This window comes from Lepus europaeus, chromosome 14 (genome assembly GCF_033115175.1).
Source record: "Lepus europaeus isolate LE1 chromosome 14, mLepTim1.pri, whole genome shotgun sequence".
In the NCBI taxonomy this organism is placed as follows: Eukaryota; Metazoa; Chordata; class Mammalia; order Lagomorpha; family Leporidae; genus Lepus; species Lepus europaeus.
The window spans coordinates 77,074,587-77,095,222 of NC_084840.1; the positions used below are offsets into that span (position 1 = coordinate 77,074,587).

The 20,636-nt window shown below is 37.4% G+C and overlaps 1 protein-coding gene across 1 annotated transcript in view; it reads right to left on the bottom strand.

Moving 5' to 3' along the window:
* Positions 1-1,632: 1,632 nt before the first annotated feature.
* LOC133773584 (prostaglandin-E(2) 9-reductase-like) overlaps positions 1,633-20,636 on the bottom strand; it is a 38,130-nt gene continuing 19,126 nt past the window's right edge. Inside the window, exons 3-10 of the mRNA XM_062211007.1 lie at positions 18,303-18,470; positions 13,054-13,170; positions 12,291-12,368; positions 11,748-11,870; positions 8,705-8,814; positions 8,282-8,447; positions 5,663-5,745; positions 1,633-1,892 (exon numbers count right to left, since the gene is read on the bottom strand). Coding sequence (XP_062066991.1) covers positions 1,850-1,892; positions 5,663-5,745; positions 8,282-8,447; positions 8,705-8,814; positions 11,748-11,870; positions 12,291-12,368; positions 13,054-13,170; positions 18,303-18,470 — 888 coding nt within the window. The 3' untranslated portion in view covers positions 1,633-1,849. The remainder of the gene's footprint in view (positions 1,893-5,662; positions 5,746-8,281; positions 8,448-8,704; positions 8,815-11,747; positions 11,871-12,290; positions 12,369-13,053; positions 13,171-18,302; positions 18,471-20,636) is intronic.

The window sequence follows — 20,636 nt, forward strand, 5'->3', positions numbered from 1 at the left end:
TGATTCAGCTCCCTGCTAATGGCCTGGGAAAAACAGCAGCAGATGACCCAAGTGCTTGGGCCCCTGATACCCACGTGGGAGACCTGGGAGAAGCTCCTGGCTCCTGGCTCCTGGCTTCTGCCTGACCCAGCCCTAGCAGTTGCAACAATCTGGAGAGTGAACCATGGAATGGAAAATATTCTCTCTCTCTCTCTCTCTCTCTCCCTTTCTCTATCTCTTTCTCTCCCTGTAGCTCTCCTTCTCTATAATTCTTTCAAATAAATAAATAAATCTTTTTTTAAAAGAATGTTACACTACTACAGTTTTAATGATCTGTGATTAATTGAAAATTTACTCTATATGAGTGAAATGGTAATTTTTCCAGTCAATTAATATTTATAGTCATTGCCTATATTCCCATTAAATTAGGGTCTTTATTCTTTTTACTTTTTAAACTTCTTATTTGGAGAAGCATAAACCCTTGTTACTGTAATATAAATTTAAAATGTTTATTAAAAAGCAAAAGGAAAAAAAGAAAGGATGAAAAATGAAAGAAATAAAATGAAGGGGGTGGAGGAAGAGAGACTGAGGGAGGGTGGGATGGGTCATCACTATCTTCTTAAATTTGTATCTACCAACTATTTTGAATTTTAAAAACTAATTAAAACCTAAAAGAAAAAAACTAAAATTTAAAATATTGTCTTATATTACTTACACACTTTCCAAAAGACTTTTAGAAATCTGTACAGCCTGGTTCATTCTATGTATTATTCAGTAATTTAACATACTTGACATGTTAATGGCTTTAGGATGTTTTATGTATTTTAGTTTGCTTAATTTGGTGGTTATGTCTTCTAAGGGGATAAAATTAAACAATTCAAATTTATTTTAAATCCTAAAATATTGAGAAATGTGGAGTTGATATCCAGGGCATCATATTATTTGAGGATTTCTTTAATATTCAATGTTTTTTTTACTTACGGTAAACAAATGTCATGTAGTTCATTTGTACAAATTTGGGGACATAGTGTTAATTCCCACTGGACCCTCCCTCCTGCCTGTGCCCCCACCCTTCCTCCTTCCTTTCTTATTCTCTCTCTGATATTCTATATCAGTGCATCCCCAGGAATTTAACATTTTTCCAGGGAAACTCATGTAGTCAACGCCTAAAATAGGTGGAAACTTACCTTCTCTTTGAAGATATTGTTAATAAAAGACCTGCCAATATTTCCAGGCAGAGATGTGCTCGATTTCCTTTTTCTCCATCTTCCTCATACCTGACTCATCATGACTTTTCCTCTCAACCCCTACCCTGCGCCTAACCCTAGCCCAAGGATCCCAAATGCCCACATGTGCTCTGTAGCTCTGATCCACAACTGATGCAGGGGCACCCCTGAACCATCGGTCACCCTTGCACTATCGCCTCACCTCTGTGCTCTGTGCAGTGAGTTTCTTTCTCTCCGGAATGCACTGAATAAACAACCACTGAAAACCTTTGCTAAACTGTCCTACAGGCTGACAATTCTTCACCTCATTCCCAGGTGCATCTATGGACTAGCTGCTATCATATCTCACCGCAGGTCTCCAAATTTCTAAGAAAATCACTTTAAGTACTAAGGAGTCAGAATGAAACAAACCATGGAAGTAATAGAGTCAGTGGTGAACAAGAATCTTTAATAAAACAACATTAAAAATTGTGTTTGAAAATGGTAAAAGTTTGCTGTCCATGCTTCATGCCCTGTGGATGTAGCTGTAGCTGAGGGTGCATTGCTGAGCAGAAGAGACGTGCCAATCACCAGCATCCGAGACATCTCCTGTATCACATCCACACGCAGGAGATTTTTTAGAATTCATGAAAAAGTCCTCCATGTTAATATTCATCAGAAAATGGGTAATTTGGGTGTCCAGCCGCACTAAAATGAGAAAAACGTACAACTTAAAATCAATAACACATTTCTAGTGTATTGAAAGGATTGCTGTGTAGCAACCATGTTAGTAAAACTTAATATTCTTTCCTTTCCAGTTTCCAAATGTAACGTGTACGTATGAGTAATAATTTATTGTAAATACAGTCATACTCAGTGTTTTTTTTTTTTCAAATTACAGACCTTAACCTGGAGCTTAACATGCAGAACATGCAAAATAAGCAATTCAAACATATTACTCTGGCTTAACTATGTCTTTCAATAATGCAAGGTGATACCCAGTGCTGTCTTATAGAAGATTCTCAAGGAAAAGAGAAATGTATTTTGTCTGTTTTTGAACAAGGACACAGCAGAACACTGTTTAATACTAATATATTTCAAGGGGCATAGACTACTCCTAGGAAGCTGACAACATTTTTCTTAACTCTTTAATTGTTTACTCACTGACCCTCATGCATAGCACTGTATATTAAATTATGAAGTGAAAAGAATGTCATTGATAGAACAGACTTCAATGTCTAAAGGCTTTTTGTATAGTTCACACATTTGCATATCTTCTGAACTACTGAGAATACAAAGAGAGAACAATCAATGTTCATTAGAATATTTAAAGGCAGGAAGAATTATAAACTGATACTCTGTATCCTCGCATTATTTCCCTGGTGTATTCTTTATTTTTCTCCATACGAAGATAGCATTACCAATTATAACATATTGGCTAATTTTGAGTATATGCCATTTTACAATATGCTAATCTCTTTCATATATTATCACAATTATTTCTTTGTTTTAATGATTTATTTATGTATTTCAGAGTCAAGGCTGTAGACAGAGTGGGAGAGAAAGAGAGAGGTAATCCATCTGCTGGTTCACTATCAAATGGCCACCACAGCCGGAGCTGGGCCGGTCCAAAGCAAGGAGCTTCTTCTGGGTCTCCCATGTGGGCACAGGAGCCCAAGCAATTGAGCCAACATTACTGCTTTCCCAGTACTTCAGAGGGGATGCATTGAAAGTAGAGCAACCAGGACTTGAACCAGTGCCCATATGACATCCCAGTGACACTTATCCTACTATATCACAGTACTGGCCCCTATTACAATTATTTCTATCATAAATTTAAAAACCCACAGGTAGCAGGAAGGCATATTTCTTGTCATTCTTGTTTATAGTGTAGTTTTGCTTAAATTCTATAAGGTTAGAGCTCAAAAGGAGAGTAAAGATATATTATTGGAATAGCACTCTGGGCTCAGAATCAGCCCTTAAAGCATTTGGATCTGGCTAAAAAGCCCATGAGAGTTTCTCAGGCGTGGAAAGCCAAGACACTGTGGCAAAAAATTACCTAAATGAAAGATCTCTGTGAATGAGATCCTGGTGGAAAGAACGGGGCATCAAAGAAGGAGGTATCATTCTCTGAATGGAGGAGAGAACTTCCACTTTGACTATGACCTTGTCTAAATAAGGTCAGAGTTTGAGAACTCAAGAGGCTTCCACAGCCTTGGTAGCTCATGACAAGAGCCTTGGGTGATCACTGACATCATAAATAAGAGTGTCAATTGTTAAATCAACAATGGGAGTCACTGTGCACTTACAACCCATGTAGGATCTATGGCCTTAATATGTTGTACTATGAGAATTAACGGTGCAACTGGTTTTCAGACAGTACTTTATACTTTGTGTGTCTGTGTGGGTGCAGTCTGTTGCAGTGTTTACTTAGTATATACTAACCTGATCTTCTGTATATAAAGGGAAGTGAAAATGAATCTTGATGTTAATGGGATGGGAGAGGGAGTAGGAGATGGGATGCTTTGCTTGGGAATTAGTTTATGGGGGAAAACTGCTATAATCTAAAAACTGTATTTCAAAATTTTTATTTATTAAATAACAGTTTTCTAAATAATAAAAATAAAGATAGTCACATATACAGGTTGAAAAAAAAAGATGTATATTGGATATACATTGTCTCCCCTTGTGTGCTTTTGACCCCATTCTTATTCTTTTACTTTTATCTAACTTTAAGATTCCATCTCTGCATTAATGTCGCCATACTTCAGAAAATTATAACAAGTGTTTCTATTGACCTTTAAGGCCAAACTCCCTCAAGAGAAATGCAGTGTTTGAATCCTTAGCAAACACAGTGAAAAGGAAGGGAGAGATTTCAAACTACTAAAACATTAGTTGCAAGTATCTCAGGGGAAATTCCATAGGAAGGGTGAAGTCTTTCTGCCTACGTAAGTCCCAAGCTGACTTATTTTGTACTTCTTTTAATAATAGCACTTATGTGGCAGGTATATATTACTTTCATAGTTATTATTAGGGAGATATCTATGCTTTACAGACTAGGAGTGAGTGTTGCCAAAAGTATTCTGCAAACAAAGTACTGTCTCAAGTAAAGTGTGTTTTGATCTATTCCTGAAGTGATATTTATAATGAACAGCGTAAACACTTGTGGACCATTAGGTATTTCTCTTAGCATACCAAAAGCCATAAGATTGCCATTTGGGGCCTGCACCGCTGCTCACTAGGCTAATCCTCCACCTGTGGCACCGGCACCCTGGGTTCTAGTCCCAGTCGGGGTGCCGGATTCTGTCCTGGTTGCTCCTCTTCCAGTCCGGCTCTCTGCTGTGGCCCGGGAAGGCAGTGGAGGATGGCCCAGTACCCTTGGCCCTGCACCCGCATGGCAGACCAGGAGGAAGCACCTTGCTCCTGGCTTCAGATCGGTGCAGCCATAGTGGCCACTTGGGGGATGAACCATTAGATAAAGGAAGACCTTTCTCTCTGTCTCTCTCTCTCACTGTCTAACTCTGCCTGTCAGAAAAAAAAAAAAGTGCCATTGGGTTAGTTTTCCTTATGATTTCTTTATTAATGATTGTGTATCAAAATTCACCAAATAAATTTCACATTATCATAATACCCATTTGTCTGTCTTCATTCTCCAAGAAAATATGCTTATAAATAATCTTTCAAGACCTCTGAAAATAGTATTTATTTCCTTTAAAATGCAGATGAAACTTCTTTCTATGGCTTTTAAGTACTTAAATAAGTAATTTTAATTAATTAGGACACTACCAGAAATAACAGGCAATTCACGGGACCAATGCTGTGGCATAGTAGATGAAACATCCACCTGCATTGTCAGCAGCCCATATGGGTGCCGGTTTTTAGTCCCAGCTTCTCCTCTTCCAATCCGCCTTTGGATCAGCACAGTTCTGGCCATGGCAGCCTTTTGGGAATGAACCAGTAGATGGAAGACCTTCTCTGCAATGCTACCTCTTAAATAAATAAATAAATAAATAAATCTTTTTAAAAAAGAAAAAAGAAGGCAATTCACATGATGAGCATTATAAGCTAAAGTTTTCCAAATTCTCAAAGTTTCAAGACAATTTTGTTTAGAAAATATACCAAAAATAAATCAATCATTTACAAAGGTCCAGATTTGATTTGCACATTATGGTTCATTCAAATTTTAGTTTGTAAATTCTTGGAAGGAAACTATTCTTCTTGGCTTGTGAAATAAACCAATATGCTAATTAAAAAGAATTCTGCCTATGACCACAGATTTGTTGGAAATACCTTCAATCTGATAAGAATTGAGAAGGTTTGTGGGAAGAGGAAGGAGTCATCCTTTGCAGACATTTAATTAAGCGACACAGGGGTTCCCAGAGTTCATGCCTGCAGATAGTTGGAGAATAGAGGCTAATACCCATCCTGCATTCCTCTTCAGGAACTAAATGAAGGCAATGCCTTTACCAAAAACTTACATTTCACCATTAGCATAGCGAAGATTTCTGTTCAGACCATCTAGAACGTTCATGTCCTCTGAAGACAATTGAAACTGAAAAACCTATTAGAGAGCAGAAATTATTAGTATTTTTATACTGATAATCTGAAAAACCCTGAAATGTTTCTCAGCAATTCAAGACTTCACAAAAACAGTAATCAAAAACACTGGCCTAACATCTTTCCTCTTTTTATTAATATTACATTAAAATGAAACAATATAATATGACAAACAATAGAAATTAAAACGGAATGAAAAAATAAATAGTGACGAAAATAAAATATGCATTACTAGATTATTGATACTGTACAATCCTACAGATAGAGGACAGCTCAAATTTTGTAGTGGGAAAACAAAGCTGACATTATTTAAAAATGACTGGGCCATGTGCTTGCAAGATACAGAAGAATTTATAGCAAGCTTTGAAATATATGAGATAAATTAGTAGCATTCCTTAACACAGTTGGATTTGTATATTCCATAAATGAAGAAAGAACAAAAAAGAAAAGTTGACAGCTTGATTGTTTAAAAGGTCTTATTTTTCAGTAGAATAACGGCTGTTCCTCATGAGTATAGAAAAGGGCTATAAACAATAAATCTCAAAATGTCAATTTTAGGCAAGGCCGTAGTCAAAGTGGAGATTCTTCTCCTCCCTTCAGAGAAAGGTACCTCCTTCTCTGATGGCCCGTTCTTTCCGCTGGGATCTCACTCACAGAGATCTTTCATTTAAATCAACAACAGGAGTCACTGTGCCCCTGTTCCCCATGTAGGATCTCTGTCCTTAATGTGTTGTACTATGCGAGTTAACGGTAAAACTACTACTCAAATAGCACTCTCTACTTTGTGTGTGTCTGTGTGGGTGCAGTCTGTTGCAGTCTTTACTTAGTATTTACTAACCTGATCTTCTGTATATAAAGATAATTGAAAATGAATCTTGATGAAGAGTGAGATGTGAGAGGGAGTGGGAGATGGGATGGTTGGGGTAGGAGGGAGGTTATGAGGGGAAAATCTGCTATAATCCAAATCAAAAGTTGTAGTTTGGAAATTTATGTTTATTAAATAAAAGTTGAAAAAATGTCAATTTTGATAATTTCCATTACACTTTTTGTACTCTGTATATTAATTATCACAAACCAGAGAAAATACAATATTGGTTAATCATTATGGAAGACAGAGTGGAGATTCCTAAGAAATCTGAAAGTAGATCTACCGTATGACCTGTGAATTTACCCAAAAGAATTTAAGTCAGCATATGAAAGTTGTCTGTACTCCCATGTTTATAGCAGCTCAGCTCACAATGGCCACCATATGGAATGCACACAGATGTCCACCAACTGATGACTGAGTAAAAAAAAATCGTGGTATTTATGTATATTGTGGAATACTATTCACGCAGGACTGTGGCTCAAATCCAAGCATTTGAATATGGGCAATGGGCATCCCCAGCGAAGTCCCAAATTCCCTTCCTTGATATTATTTTTAAAAGTACACATCAGGTCAGTGGATTCTTATATGTATTTCAAACAGTATTTAGTAAATACTAGTTGAATTAAGAGCTTAATATAGAAGAAAAACGATAACAGTTTTATAGATAATGTAGTGGAATATTATTTTGTTTTCCCTTTATGAAAACACATGACACGTAAGTCATAGATAAATAAAGATTTAACTACACAAAAGTCGTAATTTTTGATCATGAAAATATACCAAGAAGAGAAGAAAAACTATAACCTACACTTCTTTCCCAGGTACTTTACCAGGGAGCAGGATTGAAAGTGAAGCAACTGGGACTCAAATCAGCTCTCCTATGGGGTGCTGGAATTGCAGGTAGGGGCTCACCTTGCTTCACCACAACATAACCCAAGAACACATTTTAACAACTGCATCTCATATAAAGGTAAAGTCCAGAATACATAAATAGGAACATGATAGAGTGATCAGACAAATATCTCCCGGTGTTTCATTTGGGTAGGCTCCATATGCATTGGGTCCATTGCCTATTACCCCATAACTTCATTATGGGTAGGCCTATTGAATGGTAGCTAGATCTTGCCAGAATGATGGTTTCCCGATTCTCAGATAAAAATAATACTTTCAAATAATCTTCTAAGTGGAAGGTGTTTGTTTTACAAATATAATAGCTGAGGGTATAATAGGAGTCTCTTATTTAAAACAGAGACATGATATATTTAAACAAAGACTAGAATACCTGCTTGACAAGACAGGAAAACCTAACTAAAAATATATAGGTATTAAACTATATGAATTCTGAGAAATTAAAAATAAAATGATCATAATTTAAAAACCAAAAATTATGTAGTCTGATGCCCTAATTTCAGAAAAGGAAAACAAGATGCCTCTTTGCAATTGACTGCAGAGTATACTGTCAATTTAATGCTGCAACACTATTCTCCGCTTTCTGTTTTACCATTAATTCTACTTAGCCCTGATGTGTCAGAAATATATACAAATCTCAAATGCATCATCAAAACCAGAGAAATAGACTTGGCCTAAAGATGTCTTGACATCTGGCTAAGAAGCACACAGTGAAAGATACTGTGTAGGATCTATGGTGCCTACAGCCCCCCATGTTCATCACCTGCATGTTCTCTTTGATCCGCTTCTCAGTGATACTCTTGGCCAGGACCACAACCCCACGCTGCAGCTGGTAGCGGAGGGCAATCTGGGCTGGAGTTCGCTTGTGCTTTTTTGCCAAGTCACAAACGACTGGATCTTCCAAGAGAACTGGAGCACTCTGGTCCACCCTGGAAGGAGAGGTAGAAAAGCTCACTTCTGAGGCTAAGTTTTCAGACTGTCAGAGGCATCAAAAAACAGATTAGGGGACCCATTCTGAACAAGTGTTTCTCAAAAGTGGTCCTTGGCCACCAAAATAATATCATCTGACCCTGCTTGAAATGCAAATTCTGCCACCCCCCTGAGCCAGTTGACAGGTAACTCTGCAAAACTAGTAATATTTCATCAACAATGATAATTTAGATAAACTTGCCTGTTTTTCCCTTACCATTTAGGGTCTCTATGTGATCCCAGAGCACTGTAGGCAACCAGGACAATGTCTTTGGACTTGCAGAATTCCAGCAGTTTGCTCTGGTTGAGATAGGGATGACATTCCACCTGTGGGTAGGCAGATTGACAAGTATGACTACATAAAAGATTAATGTTAAATTTAAGGGAAATTGTAAAAATAAATGTAGTTGAACTTAACAATGTAACATGACATTTAGACTGACAATATCAATGAATAACAATTTTCAAATTTTGTTTTAAATATTAATCTATTTTATTAGAAAGGGAGAGAGAGAGAGAGAGAGATTGAAGTTGAGACCTTCCAACTGCTAGTTCACTCCCAACAGCAATCACAACATTGAGGGCTGGGCCAAGCTGAAGCCTGGAGAATACATCTAATATGTGGGGGAAAGGCCCAAGTTCTACAGTGTCTAGTACATTTCCAGACACATTAGCAGGAAGCTGGATTGTGAATGGAGCCCCTGGGAATATAACTCTAATATGGGATTCAGGTATCACAAGCTTAGGCTCAACATGCAGCACAACGCTGGCCCCCAAGTCAGAATTTCTAAAGCAAATAAGTTAATATTTTGTCTTGTGGAAATGTGAAAATATGAATTCCTGAAAAGAAGCACTTACGTGCTCAGTTCTTGGGTGGCTAAATAATAGTTTCATGTTAAGCCGACAATCAGCAGTTCTGGGACAAGATTATCATTCTTTGAGCTTTGGCATTGAATATGCCACAAAGCAAGCATTTTTCAAAGCCTCATTAAGGCATCTCTGATGGACTAACATATCAATATGGTAGGAATTGTATTTATTACATTTGGATAGATTTCAGCATCCAAAGAATAATGAGTAAAAATAATTCTAACACATAGAGCATGTAAAAATCCATGATTCCACAGTTATCAATATATAAAAATGGAAGAGAGAAAGAGGGAATATAAAAATTTGCTCCTAGTGACAGTGATTATAACATTAACTTCTTTTTAACTAAAGGGAAAGTATTAATGCTACTCCTACCTTACAGGAACAATTACGGTTTATACTGATTTAAGGTGCAAATATTAAGTAACAAAAGCAAAAAGTGTACTTTAAATGCAATTAATTATTTACAAACAGCAGTTGAATCATCAGTTAAGACAAAAGTCATCAATGGCTACTTATCCATTGTGTTAAAAATCGGTTAAGGAATATTTCATTCTTTGTTGACTATTATCACCTAACTGACTATTGTTAATTACAATGAATTTTTTTTTCAAAAAATAAGAAAGAAATCTTAAAGCATTCAAATCTAACTTCTCATTTATGGAAAGTTAAAATAAAGAAACATTACTATAAGGCAACAATCTGAGAAAAAACAGAACATCTGCAACAATCTGTCTAGATATTACAGGAAGAAAAGATTGCTGACCATTCTAGAGAAAAAAACAAGCATGACAAACATAACAAATTCTATTTGTGAACTATAATTTTACTGCACTATTGAAAGACATTTGTGGACAACAAAGAAAAATTACAATATGGAAAATGTTAAATGATATGAAGAATTTGGAAACTAATTTAGACCCAATTGTGAAACTGTAACTATGTAGTATGGTGTCTTCTATCCCAGGAGATATTTTCTGAGGTCTGTGTGGAAGAATAGTCCTTTTCACCAAAGAGTTTCAAGAGGATCAGCAAAATGTTGTACATATGTATAAAGACATACTGCTATATGCCTATTAACATTAAACACATGAAAAAATGTCTTCAATTTTGGGTTTGGAGATAAATATGGAATATCTGCATTATCAAATATCCTGAAAGTTTGACATTTCAAATAAAAAATTTGGGAGTTGGGGCTGGTGCCATGGCTCACATGCTTAATCCTCTGCCTGCGGCGCCAGCATTACATATGGGTGCCAGGATCTAGTCCCACTTGCTCCTCTTCCAGTCCAGCTCTCTGCTGTGACCCGGGAAAAGCAGTGGAGGATGGCCCAAGTGCTTGGCCCCTGCACTCGCACGGGAGACCAAGAGGAAGAACCTGGCTCCTGGCTTCAGATCAGCGTAGCTCTGGCCGTAGTGGCCATTTGAGGGGTGAACCAATGGAAGGAAGACCTTTCTCTCTGTCTCTTACTCACTGTCTAACACTATCTGTGAAAAATAAAATTTTGGAGTAAAATTAATATTGAAAGCCATATTAATTTTACAATATTTTTTGCTGAGAATCAGTGTGCTTCATCATTATATGAATTATAATCAGATTTTGCAGTGAAAGGTCTTTACTGTGTGATTACAGGTTGTCAGATACAAAGTTAGATCATGGAACCAGACACAGAATAGATGTGGTTAAACAGCTGATTGGTGGCAAAAAAGAGAGGCAATGCAGACTAAAATGTGCTCAGGGATAAGATCACTTAAGTTTTGCTAAAATTTTCAGAGCACTGATGCAGCCGACAATACTATCACCATCAATAGCTAACTTCCAACTTCTTCCTCAGATTATATTCAGTTATTTTTTTTCCTCTATCTAAGTCTCTGTTCAAAAAATCTGAAGGAAAAGATACCCACTGGAAGGGTTCAGGTCTTTCAACACCAAACAAACCATCACCACCTAGTTTACATTCACTCTGTCTTTATTTACTACGGATCAGATATCTTCACGGAGTTCTTTCCTATATAGAGTTCTTTCAACATCATCTTCAGCAGTCAGTGCATCTGGTCATCCTCCAGGGTATCATTCATTGATCTGGGAAGGATTAATCTTCCCACTGAGGTTTCATTACTGACTGCTGCCTTTCTTGCTCATTGCTACCTCTCACACCTGCTCCATGTTCTTATGCATATTTCAGCATAACATCTCCTTGCCTTTTCACTAAGACAAGGACAAACACAGAAACAACTGAGGGCACTTCCTCCCCTTGCTTACAGAGGCTCTGCCTGCAGAATCTTCCGTTTCACACAGTAAGTTGACAGAAGTGGCAAACAGATGGACAACTACCAGAAGCACAAGGAGCAGGGAATCAAAAACAGAAGGAGAGAATGCGTGTTGTCACCTGGTTGCAGACAGGCTTGTACTTGAGCCCTGGCTTGTTCAGAATCATCTCCAACAGCCTGCGGTTGAAGTTGGACACCCCGATGGACTTGGCCAATCCTGCATCCTTGCACTTTTCCATGGCCTGGGAGGAAAGATTGTGAAGAAATATTTTCACAGTTGGGTAGAATAATACAAAGGCATTTAGCACAGTTAAGAGGAACATTATCAAGAGATTGTAATGAAGGTAAGGGGCACTGACAGACACCAAAGAGAAAAACTAATAAAGAGCATAAGGGAAGCCACTGACAACAAGACCAAGAATTTTGTGTTCTTCTTAGGAAACCAGAGGAATTACTGTACTTACACAGAAAAAGAAGCCTGCTCTCAAATCCACTAATTCTCCTTTACCTTTCTGTTTCTCCCTAGTATTGTCTTCTTACCCCATGCTTTAGTACATCAACCTTTGTGCATCCATGAATGAATGTCTCATTCGTTTAAGATTAATTGTGACCCGATTTTCCCTTTCCCTGCTTCCCCTGTACTCACTCCATCAAGTACTCACCTCCCAAGTGGCACAGAGATCCACCATGTCTAACATGACTTTTCCATTTTCATCAGTTGGAAAAATCTCTTCCCCAGGCTAGAAAAGAGCAGTTGTTTCACTATACCACCATATTCAGCTACCCAGACAACAGCAAGGCATCCATTGTATTTAGTGTTGGAACACAAACTTCCAAAAAATATGTGGAGCAACATTTTTTGCTCCACAGCATATGCAATGTGCACTGCATATGGACTAGTGGATAATGTCATTAGGCTATACTCCCCCTCTAACTGCTATTATGAGTATTAACAATTATTATTTTTCCAGCTCCTAGTAGGGTCCTCTGGATTTACATTACTTCATGTTCTCCTGTTCTTTGCTCCAAACAAATATCTGTTTCATTGTGAAGATCAGTTGTTACCTGACCTTGATCTCCACTGATTATGGATTCTAGTCTTGACCCAGGCGAGACAATCAGTGCTCTTTATTTTCCTGAAAATGTGTTCACCCACCCCCAGGCACTATTACCACAGAACTTGGATCCAGGGTCTATTCCATAATAATTTTAGTACTAGAAGATGCAGCGAAGCTATCAACATAAAGGAGCATGAATTGAGCTTCCCATTTACTGAATCCAATAAACTCTGCAGCTTTAATACCATGAGCAGTTTCTATAATTATGTAAATTATCATTTATCATTATCAGCATTGTTCACTCATCCATGATAATGATAGCCATTCTGACTACTGCAATGAAATAAATTTGATATGAACTGCCTATCTTCATAGATACTGGGAAATGAATAATATAGAGATCAACATAGTCCAGTTGAAGGTTTTTCAGTGACTTTTCCAAGCTTGGTCGGACCAGCTCTGGTCGATGGAAAGTTGACCAAAGCTGCAGGGTTTAAACAGCAGAAGTGGTACAACAATAAATACATTAGTTAAAATACTTGATTTCCTTTATTAATATTAAGATTTTTTTTACTAGTAAAAATGTAATGAACATGGAAGGACCATGATGCCTTCTTTTCGGGTTTCCTGAGTCCTGACCTATGTGTAAGAACTCTGTCATTTCTGGATATTACTCCTAAGTATCCTAATCCAAGGTGAATATTATACCAGAGATACAGACTTTATCAGATAAGTACAATGACAATGGTTTAGATTATATTGACAGAATTTAGAAAGTGAAGACCTAGAGGTATTGGAAAGGAACCAATCAAAAATATTAGAAATGTAGACCTCAATAAAGCAATTAATATTTCAGTTGAAAAATTTAACAGCAGATGTGAGAAATAGAGGAAAGACAAATGATCTAGAAGACAGGTCTTTTCAAATATCTCAGACCAAACAAAGTAAAGAATATAATTAAAACTAACGCCAACCTGTGTGTACTGATGGTCCTCTTCCCCACTTAATGCTGTATAATTGTTCAAACCTGGTAAATGCCACTCTTAGGATCATTGGTTACTATCCTCACTCTGTCTTTTATGACCTTGTCTAAATATGATCAGAGTTGGTGAACTTGGAAGGCTTCCGTAGCCTTGGCAACTCATGACGAGAGCCTAGGGTGGTTACTGGCGCCATAAACTAGAGTGTCAATTTGTTGGGTCAACAACAGGAGTCACTGTGCACTTGCTCTTCATGTGGGATCTCTGTCCTTAATGTGCTGTACATTGTGATTTAATGCTATAACTAGTACTCAAACAGTATGTTTCACTTTGTGTTTCTATGTGGGTGCAAACTGTTGAAATCTTTATACTAAATTGATCTTCTGTATATAAAGAGAATTGAAAATGAATCTTGATGTGAATGGAAGGGGAGAGGGGTCGGGAGAGGGGAGGGTTGTGGGTGGGAGGGAAGTTATGGGAGGGGAAAGCTGTACACTGGAAATTTATATTCATTAAATAAAAGTTAAAAAAAAAACTAATGACAATAATGTCTTAGATCACAGTGATACCATTAATCTACCCGAGACATGACTTTTGGAAAGTCATGGAGTAATGCAAAAATGAACAGCTAACAGAATCTAGACAATGAAATAATAGGCAGAAACTTCCCTAGTTAGAGAAAAGTATGCATACCCAAATATAGAAAGTTCATAGAATCCCAAATAGGCATGACTGGGAAGCAGTGTCACCATGGCATATTTTAATCAAACTTTGAAAAAGAAAGCATAAAGAGAAGATTCTAAAATTGATAAGAGAACAGCAGTATTAGTTTTTGAAATAAATTTCACAAGTTGACAAATTACTCAACAGGAATGCCACAAGACACTAAAGAATGAAGAGTTACAGTCCAAGTTCTGAAAGAAAAATTGCCAACCCACAATACTATTTGAGAACATAAAACTACCTTCAACAGATTTTAAAAATCAAAATCATATCTTGTATATTTTTAAATTTTCATATTTAATTCGATTTTTCTTGAAAACAGAGATATCAATACCACAACATGAGAGATTTGTGACAATAATAGCATCATGAAAGAAAGGTGTATTGTCTTTTATATGTTATGATTCAATGAAGCACTATTTATAATTACCAAATGACATAACAGCCATATAAATTGTATACTCTATACTAACTTCCACATATAAGAGCAAACTTGTCATGTTTGTCTTTCTGAGACTTGCTAACTCACTTAGCATAATAATCTCCACTTCCATTCATTGTATTGCAGATGTCCAGAATTTTTTTATGGTTGACTAGCATTCGACTATGTTATATATGCTATATTCCCTTTATCAAATCACTAGTTTGTAGACAACTTGGTTGAGTGAAAACCTAGATGTCCGTCATACATCATATATCTTCCATCCTTTTGTTCAAATCCAAATGGCCACAACAGCTAAGGCTGCTTCAGGTTGAAGCCAGGAGCTTCATCTTGGTCTCCCACATGGCTGGCAGGGAATCAAACACTTGGGCTATCAACCGCTGCTTTTCTCATGTCATTAAAATGGAGCTGGATTAGAACTGGAGCAAGTAGGACATGCGCTGGCACCCACATGAGATGCTGATGTTGCGACCTGTGGCTTTACCAGCTGCACCACAACCTGTACCCTTTATCGTGTATCTTTAATAACAACATGAAATGAAGTTGGAAATTCACAACAAAAGAAATTCTGGAAATTATGCAACTACATGGAGACTGAACAACATGGTCCTAATGCAACACTGGAGTAGAGAAGTCAAAAAGAACATTAAAAAATTCCTTGATACTACTGAAAATGAAAGATGGACACACATCCTATCCAAATCTAAGGCATACAGCTAAAGCAGTATTAAGAGGAATGTTTACAAGTTCAGAGTTGGTGAACTCAAGGGGCTTCCATAGCCTAGACAGCTCATGGCAAGAGCCTCGGGTGATTGCTGATGTCATAAATAAGAGTGCCAACTGTTAAATCAACAACGGGAGTCACTGGCTACATTCTCCCCACATAGGATCTATGTCCTTAATGTGTTTTACTATGAAACTTAAAAACACTACTAGTTGAACAATACGCTATACCTTGTGCAGTTGTGTGAGTGCAGCGTGTATATACCTGCTTAGTATATACTGTTGATCTTCTGTATATGAGGGTAATTGAAAATGAAACTTGATGAAGGGAGGGATGGGAGAGGGAGTGGAAGAGGGGAGGGCCACGGGAGGGAGGGAGGTTGTGGGGGGGAAGCCACAACAATACAAAAGTTGCACTTTATAAATTCACATTTATTAAATAAAAAAGAGTAATATTTACAAAAGTAAGTACCTACGTAAAAAAAAGGAAATGTAATTAACAAATAATTGAACAATGCACCTAGCAGACCTGGAAAAAGAAGGAAAAAATAAACAAAACCAAACTTAGTGGAGAGGAAGGAATACTAAAAATTAGAGAAGAGATAAACAAAATAGAAATTAAGAACAATAAAAATGATCAATGAAATGATAAAGTTTTTTTCTGGGAAAAAATTTAAAAACTGATATATCATTAGCGAGACTAACCAAAAAAGGAAGAAGACACAAATCAATAAAATCAAAGAAAAAGAAGATATTACATGTGATACCACAGAAATACAAAGAGTTGTTAAAAATGATTATAAACTATAGGCAAGAAATTGGAAAAATCTAGAGGAAATAGCTTACTACTGGACACAGAATTCACCAAAATTAATGCCGAAAGACAGGAATACTGAGTAGATCAATAATCAAGAGTGAAGTTTAACAAGTATAAAAAGTCTCCCAACAAAGGAAAGTCCAGGACCAGATGACTTAATTGCTGAATTCTACCAAACTTTCAAAAAGAACTACTACCAATTCTTGTCAGACTATTCAGAGTAATGAAAGTCAGGTAATCCTTCTAAGCTCATTCTATGAGGACAGCATTACCTTAATTCCAAAACCAGAGAAAAGTACTGAAGAAAAGAACTATAGGCCTATATCCCTCATGAACTGAGGTGTAGAAATATTCTAAAGTAGAGCAGCAAATTGAATCCAACCACACATCAAAATCATTAGCCACCGTGTCCTAGTACACCCTAGGTATGTGGGGATGGATACATATATGCAAATCAACAAACAAACACAGCATGTCACCTTAAAGAAGGATATAAACCATATGGAAATTTCTCAAAAAATAAAAATGGACCCACCATATAACCCAGTTGTCTCACTTCTGGATTTATATTTTAAAACATGACATCAGCATATAAAAGAGATATCTACAGTCCCATGTTTATAGCAGTATAATTAAAAACAATAAAAATAAGAGTCAACCTAGATGTGTATCAAATGATGACTGAAGAAAGTAAATGGGTGTATATAAATGATGAAATATAACTTGGTCATAAAAAAGAAAAAATAATCTGTAGGAGTGAAACTGGCACCTTGAGATGCAATGATATTGAACAGCTCTTGTCTTGGCTGCCATGGAACAATGGTTTCCTTGCCCGTTTGTCTATGTTCTTTTTTTTTTTTAAAAAAACAGTCAGGGTTAGACAGTGAGGGAGATAGAGAGAAATGGCTTCCTTCCGTTGGTTCACACCCCAAATGGCTGCTATGGCTGGCGCGCTGCGTCAATCCGAAGCCAGGAACCAGGTGCTTCCTCCTGGTCTCCCATGTGGGTGCAGGGCCCAAGCACTTGGGCCATCCTCCACTGCACTCCCGGGTCACAGCAAAGAGCTGGACTGGAAGAGGAGCAACTGGGACAGAATCTGGCTCCCCAACCGGGACTAGAACCCCAGGGTGCCGGTGCCACAGGTGGAGGATTAGCCCAGTGAGCCAAGGCGCCAGCCCTGTCTGTGTTCTTTTTGCTTCTTACCACACAGTGAACTCTCTACTTAGTGTACAGTTAATATTATGAGTATAAAATTAACTTAAAACTGACCTTTGTAAAAATAAGAATGGGAAAGGAAGAGAGAGAAAGAAGAAAGGGTGGAAGTATGAATGGGAAGGAGGTGGGGCAGAGGATAATCAACAGGTTCCCAAACTTGTATATATTAAAAACATGAAGTCTGTATTCCTTAAAAAAATTTTAAACAGTAAAAAGAATGAAAACATGACATCTGCAACAAAATTGATGAAACAGAAGATCATTATGTTAAGTCAATAGGCCAGATACAAAAAGACAAATGCCACATCTTCCTCTTATTTGTAGAAGTTAATATATATTGATAAAGCATAAAAAATGTGTGAATGCCATAAATGTTTGCACATAGATGGCGAAAATATTGCTCACTACCATCCACAAGACAATATACCTTTATTTCCTTATCTAGGGTCATTGTCATGAATTTCAGGTTTTGTGATAATTTCATGAAAAAATAGTATATATGAGTATTAATATATCTGTGTATGAAAGCAAATAAGGCAAATATCAAAACTGTCAAATCTTAAATTAAAACATATGAAAAGTAATAAAAATGCAATGCATGGTTAAAGTGTGCCAATAAGAAAAATTCCTCACAACTACTGACAAAATCATGTAATTATCATTAGCACACGTCACTTTTTATTAATTTTCACCCCAAGACATCAAGCACGCTATACCTTTGAAGTGTAGAATATGTCTTCTCTCTTCACAGTACCATCTGCAATCTTGCTTCTGATGGCCATACCTACTTCCACTTCATTTTGGTATGCGTAAGCAGTATCAATATGGCGATATCCAGCATCTATAGCTACTTTGGTGGCCTCCCCAGCCTTACTCTTAGGAACCTAGAGAAGCAGTCAAAAGTATTATCTACTGACCAAATGATTAGAGTTAGTTCAGGCATCATCAGTGATCTTCACAATAATCATTTTTTTCTCATGTCTTAGAATAAATCTGCATTTCTAGTGCATCAACACATTACAATTTGCCTGGATATCCCTCAGTTATTAGCAAAAAATAAACAGCTGAGGAACCTCCCTACACTGGGCAACTATGTTAATCACTGCTGGCAAAATTCCCTAGGAACTATGCCAGTTTTATAGATTTAATGGAAGGATTCAAATGACACAGCGAAAAAGTTAGTATCATGGTTATATTTATATCGTGAGTTCACAAAGGAAAGTTAACATAAGTGACAACATCTGATAACATCTTAATGGAAGATGTTGATTTACAGTCTCCATTCCTGAGCTTTTCATGGGGTTTGGTTACATACATCCTTCTACTAGGCCAAACATATGTTCCAGTCCCTCAGTAAAAAGCAGTGATAGGTAGCTCACTTGTTTGCACATGCAGTTTAGCTACAGCCAACATCCTTAAAGTTAGGGAATGCAGACGAATATTGCTTCAACACGGCCAAGATTGTAGATATGTAGTTCAGTGCACAGCAAGATAGCATGTTAATCCTTGTCTACAGAGCCATTCTATATGCCTTCTGCCACCCAAAACTAAAATTGATACTTAAGAAATATGTATTTTCACATGAGAAATTAACTGCATTATGTAAGGGATTATTATTATTGTCATCCCTTAAAAACAGGCCAAAAGTTTTTGACAATCTATAAAACATAGAGCAAAATTTTAAATTATTGGCTTTCCAAAACTGCACAGAGATTTGAAAAAATTTGTTAAAACACAAACAGGTAAGGGCCGGCACCGCGGCTCAATCGGCTAATCCTCTGCCTGCGGCACCAGGACCCAGGGTTCTAGTCCCAGTTGGGGCGCCAGATTCTGTCCCCATTACTCCTCTTCAAGTCCAGCTCTCTGCTGTGGCCCTGGAAGGCAGTGGAGGATGGCCCAAGTGCTTGGGCCCTGCACCCGCGTGGAGACCAGGAGGAAGCACCTGGCTCCTGGCTTCAGATCAGCACAGTGCGCGGGCTGTAGCAGCCATTATGGGGTGAACCATTGGAAGGAAGACCTTTCTCTCTGTCTCTCTCTCTCTCTCACTGTCTAACTCTGCCTGTCAAGAAAAAAAAGAAAACATAAACAGGTAAATGAAGCAGCTTTCCATTTATTTGGAGAATTAGAGAGGCTGTCTTTAATCAATGAACCAAATACTAGACCCCACTGCCCTTGCCTGGTAGCGGCCTCTAATTTCCTAAAAGTTGAGTGTACTCAGTTTTATCAGGGCTGAATCTTGGTCTGGTGCCCTTTTCCTTCATGCCACATCAGTCTGAACAGTACCCTATACCTTGTGCGGTTGTGAGAGTGCAGCCGGTTGAAATCCTTGCTTAGTATTTACTAAGTTGATCTTCAGTATATGAAGGTAATTGAAAATGAAACTCGATAAAGGGCAGGATGGGAGAGGGAGAAGAAGAGGGGAAGGCCACTGGAGGGAGGGAGGTTGGGGGGGAAGCCACAACAATACAAAAGTTGCACTTTATAAATTCACATTTATGAAATAGAAAAAATGAAATAAAAAAAAAAACAATGTTCTGGCATGTGTCTTTGAAATTCTCTTCTGTGATTTCCTTAACTCATACATGACAATAAAATAGAAGTTTAAATCTGAGGTAAACAGTCCCATGTCATACAATTATGTAATCAGAGGACAATCTCTTCATACAAAACTCCCTCCATGGTGCTCACTTTCATTTGAGGAAATCATACGCCATTTTCCTTTAACTCCAACTTGTTAACAAAATCAACAATTCAGCGTTGCTCTTCCTAGGTCCCATTTTCTCTTAACATGGAACTGTAGACTCCTTCATGAAAGTTTCCCCGAAGTGAGAGTAATACATGAGAAAATCTACTTTGGCTGTGTCCGGTAATTATTGCATGGTACTCAAAGTTAACCAGCAATAGAATAACACTACTCTCTCTTCACGTTCTATACATTTATTCTCTAGTAACAACAACAACAAGAAGCCTCTGAATCATTGCATATTGGAAGGAGGAAACATTTCTTGAATTATAGAGAAAAGCTGAGAAACTACTTCAACTGCCAACAA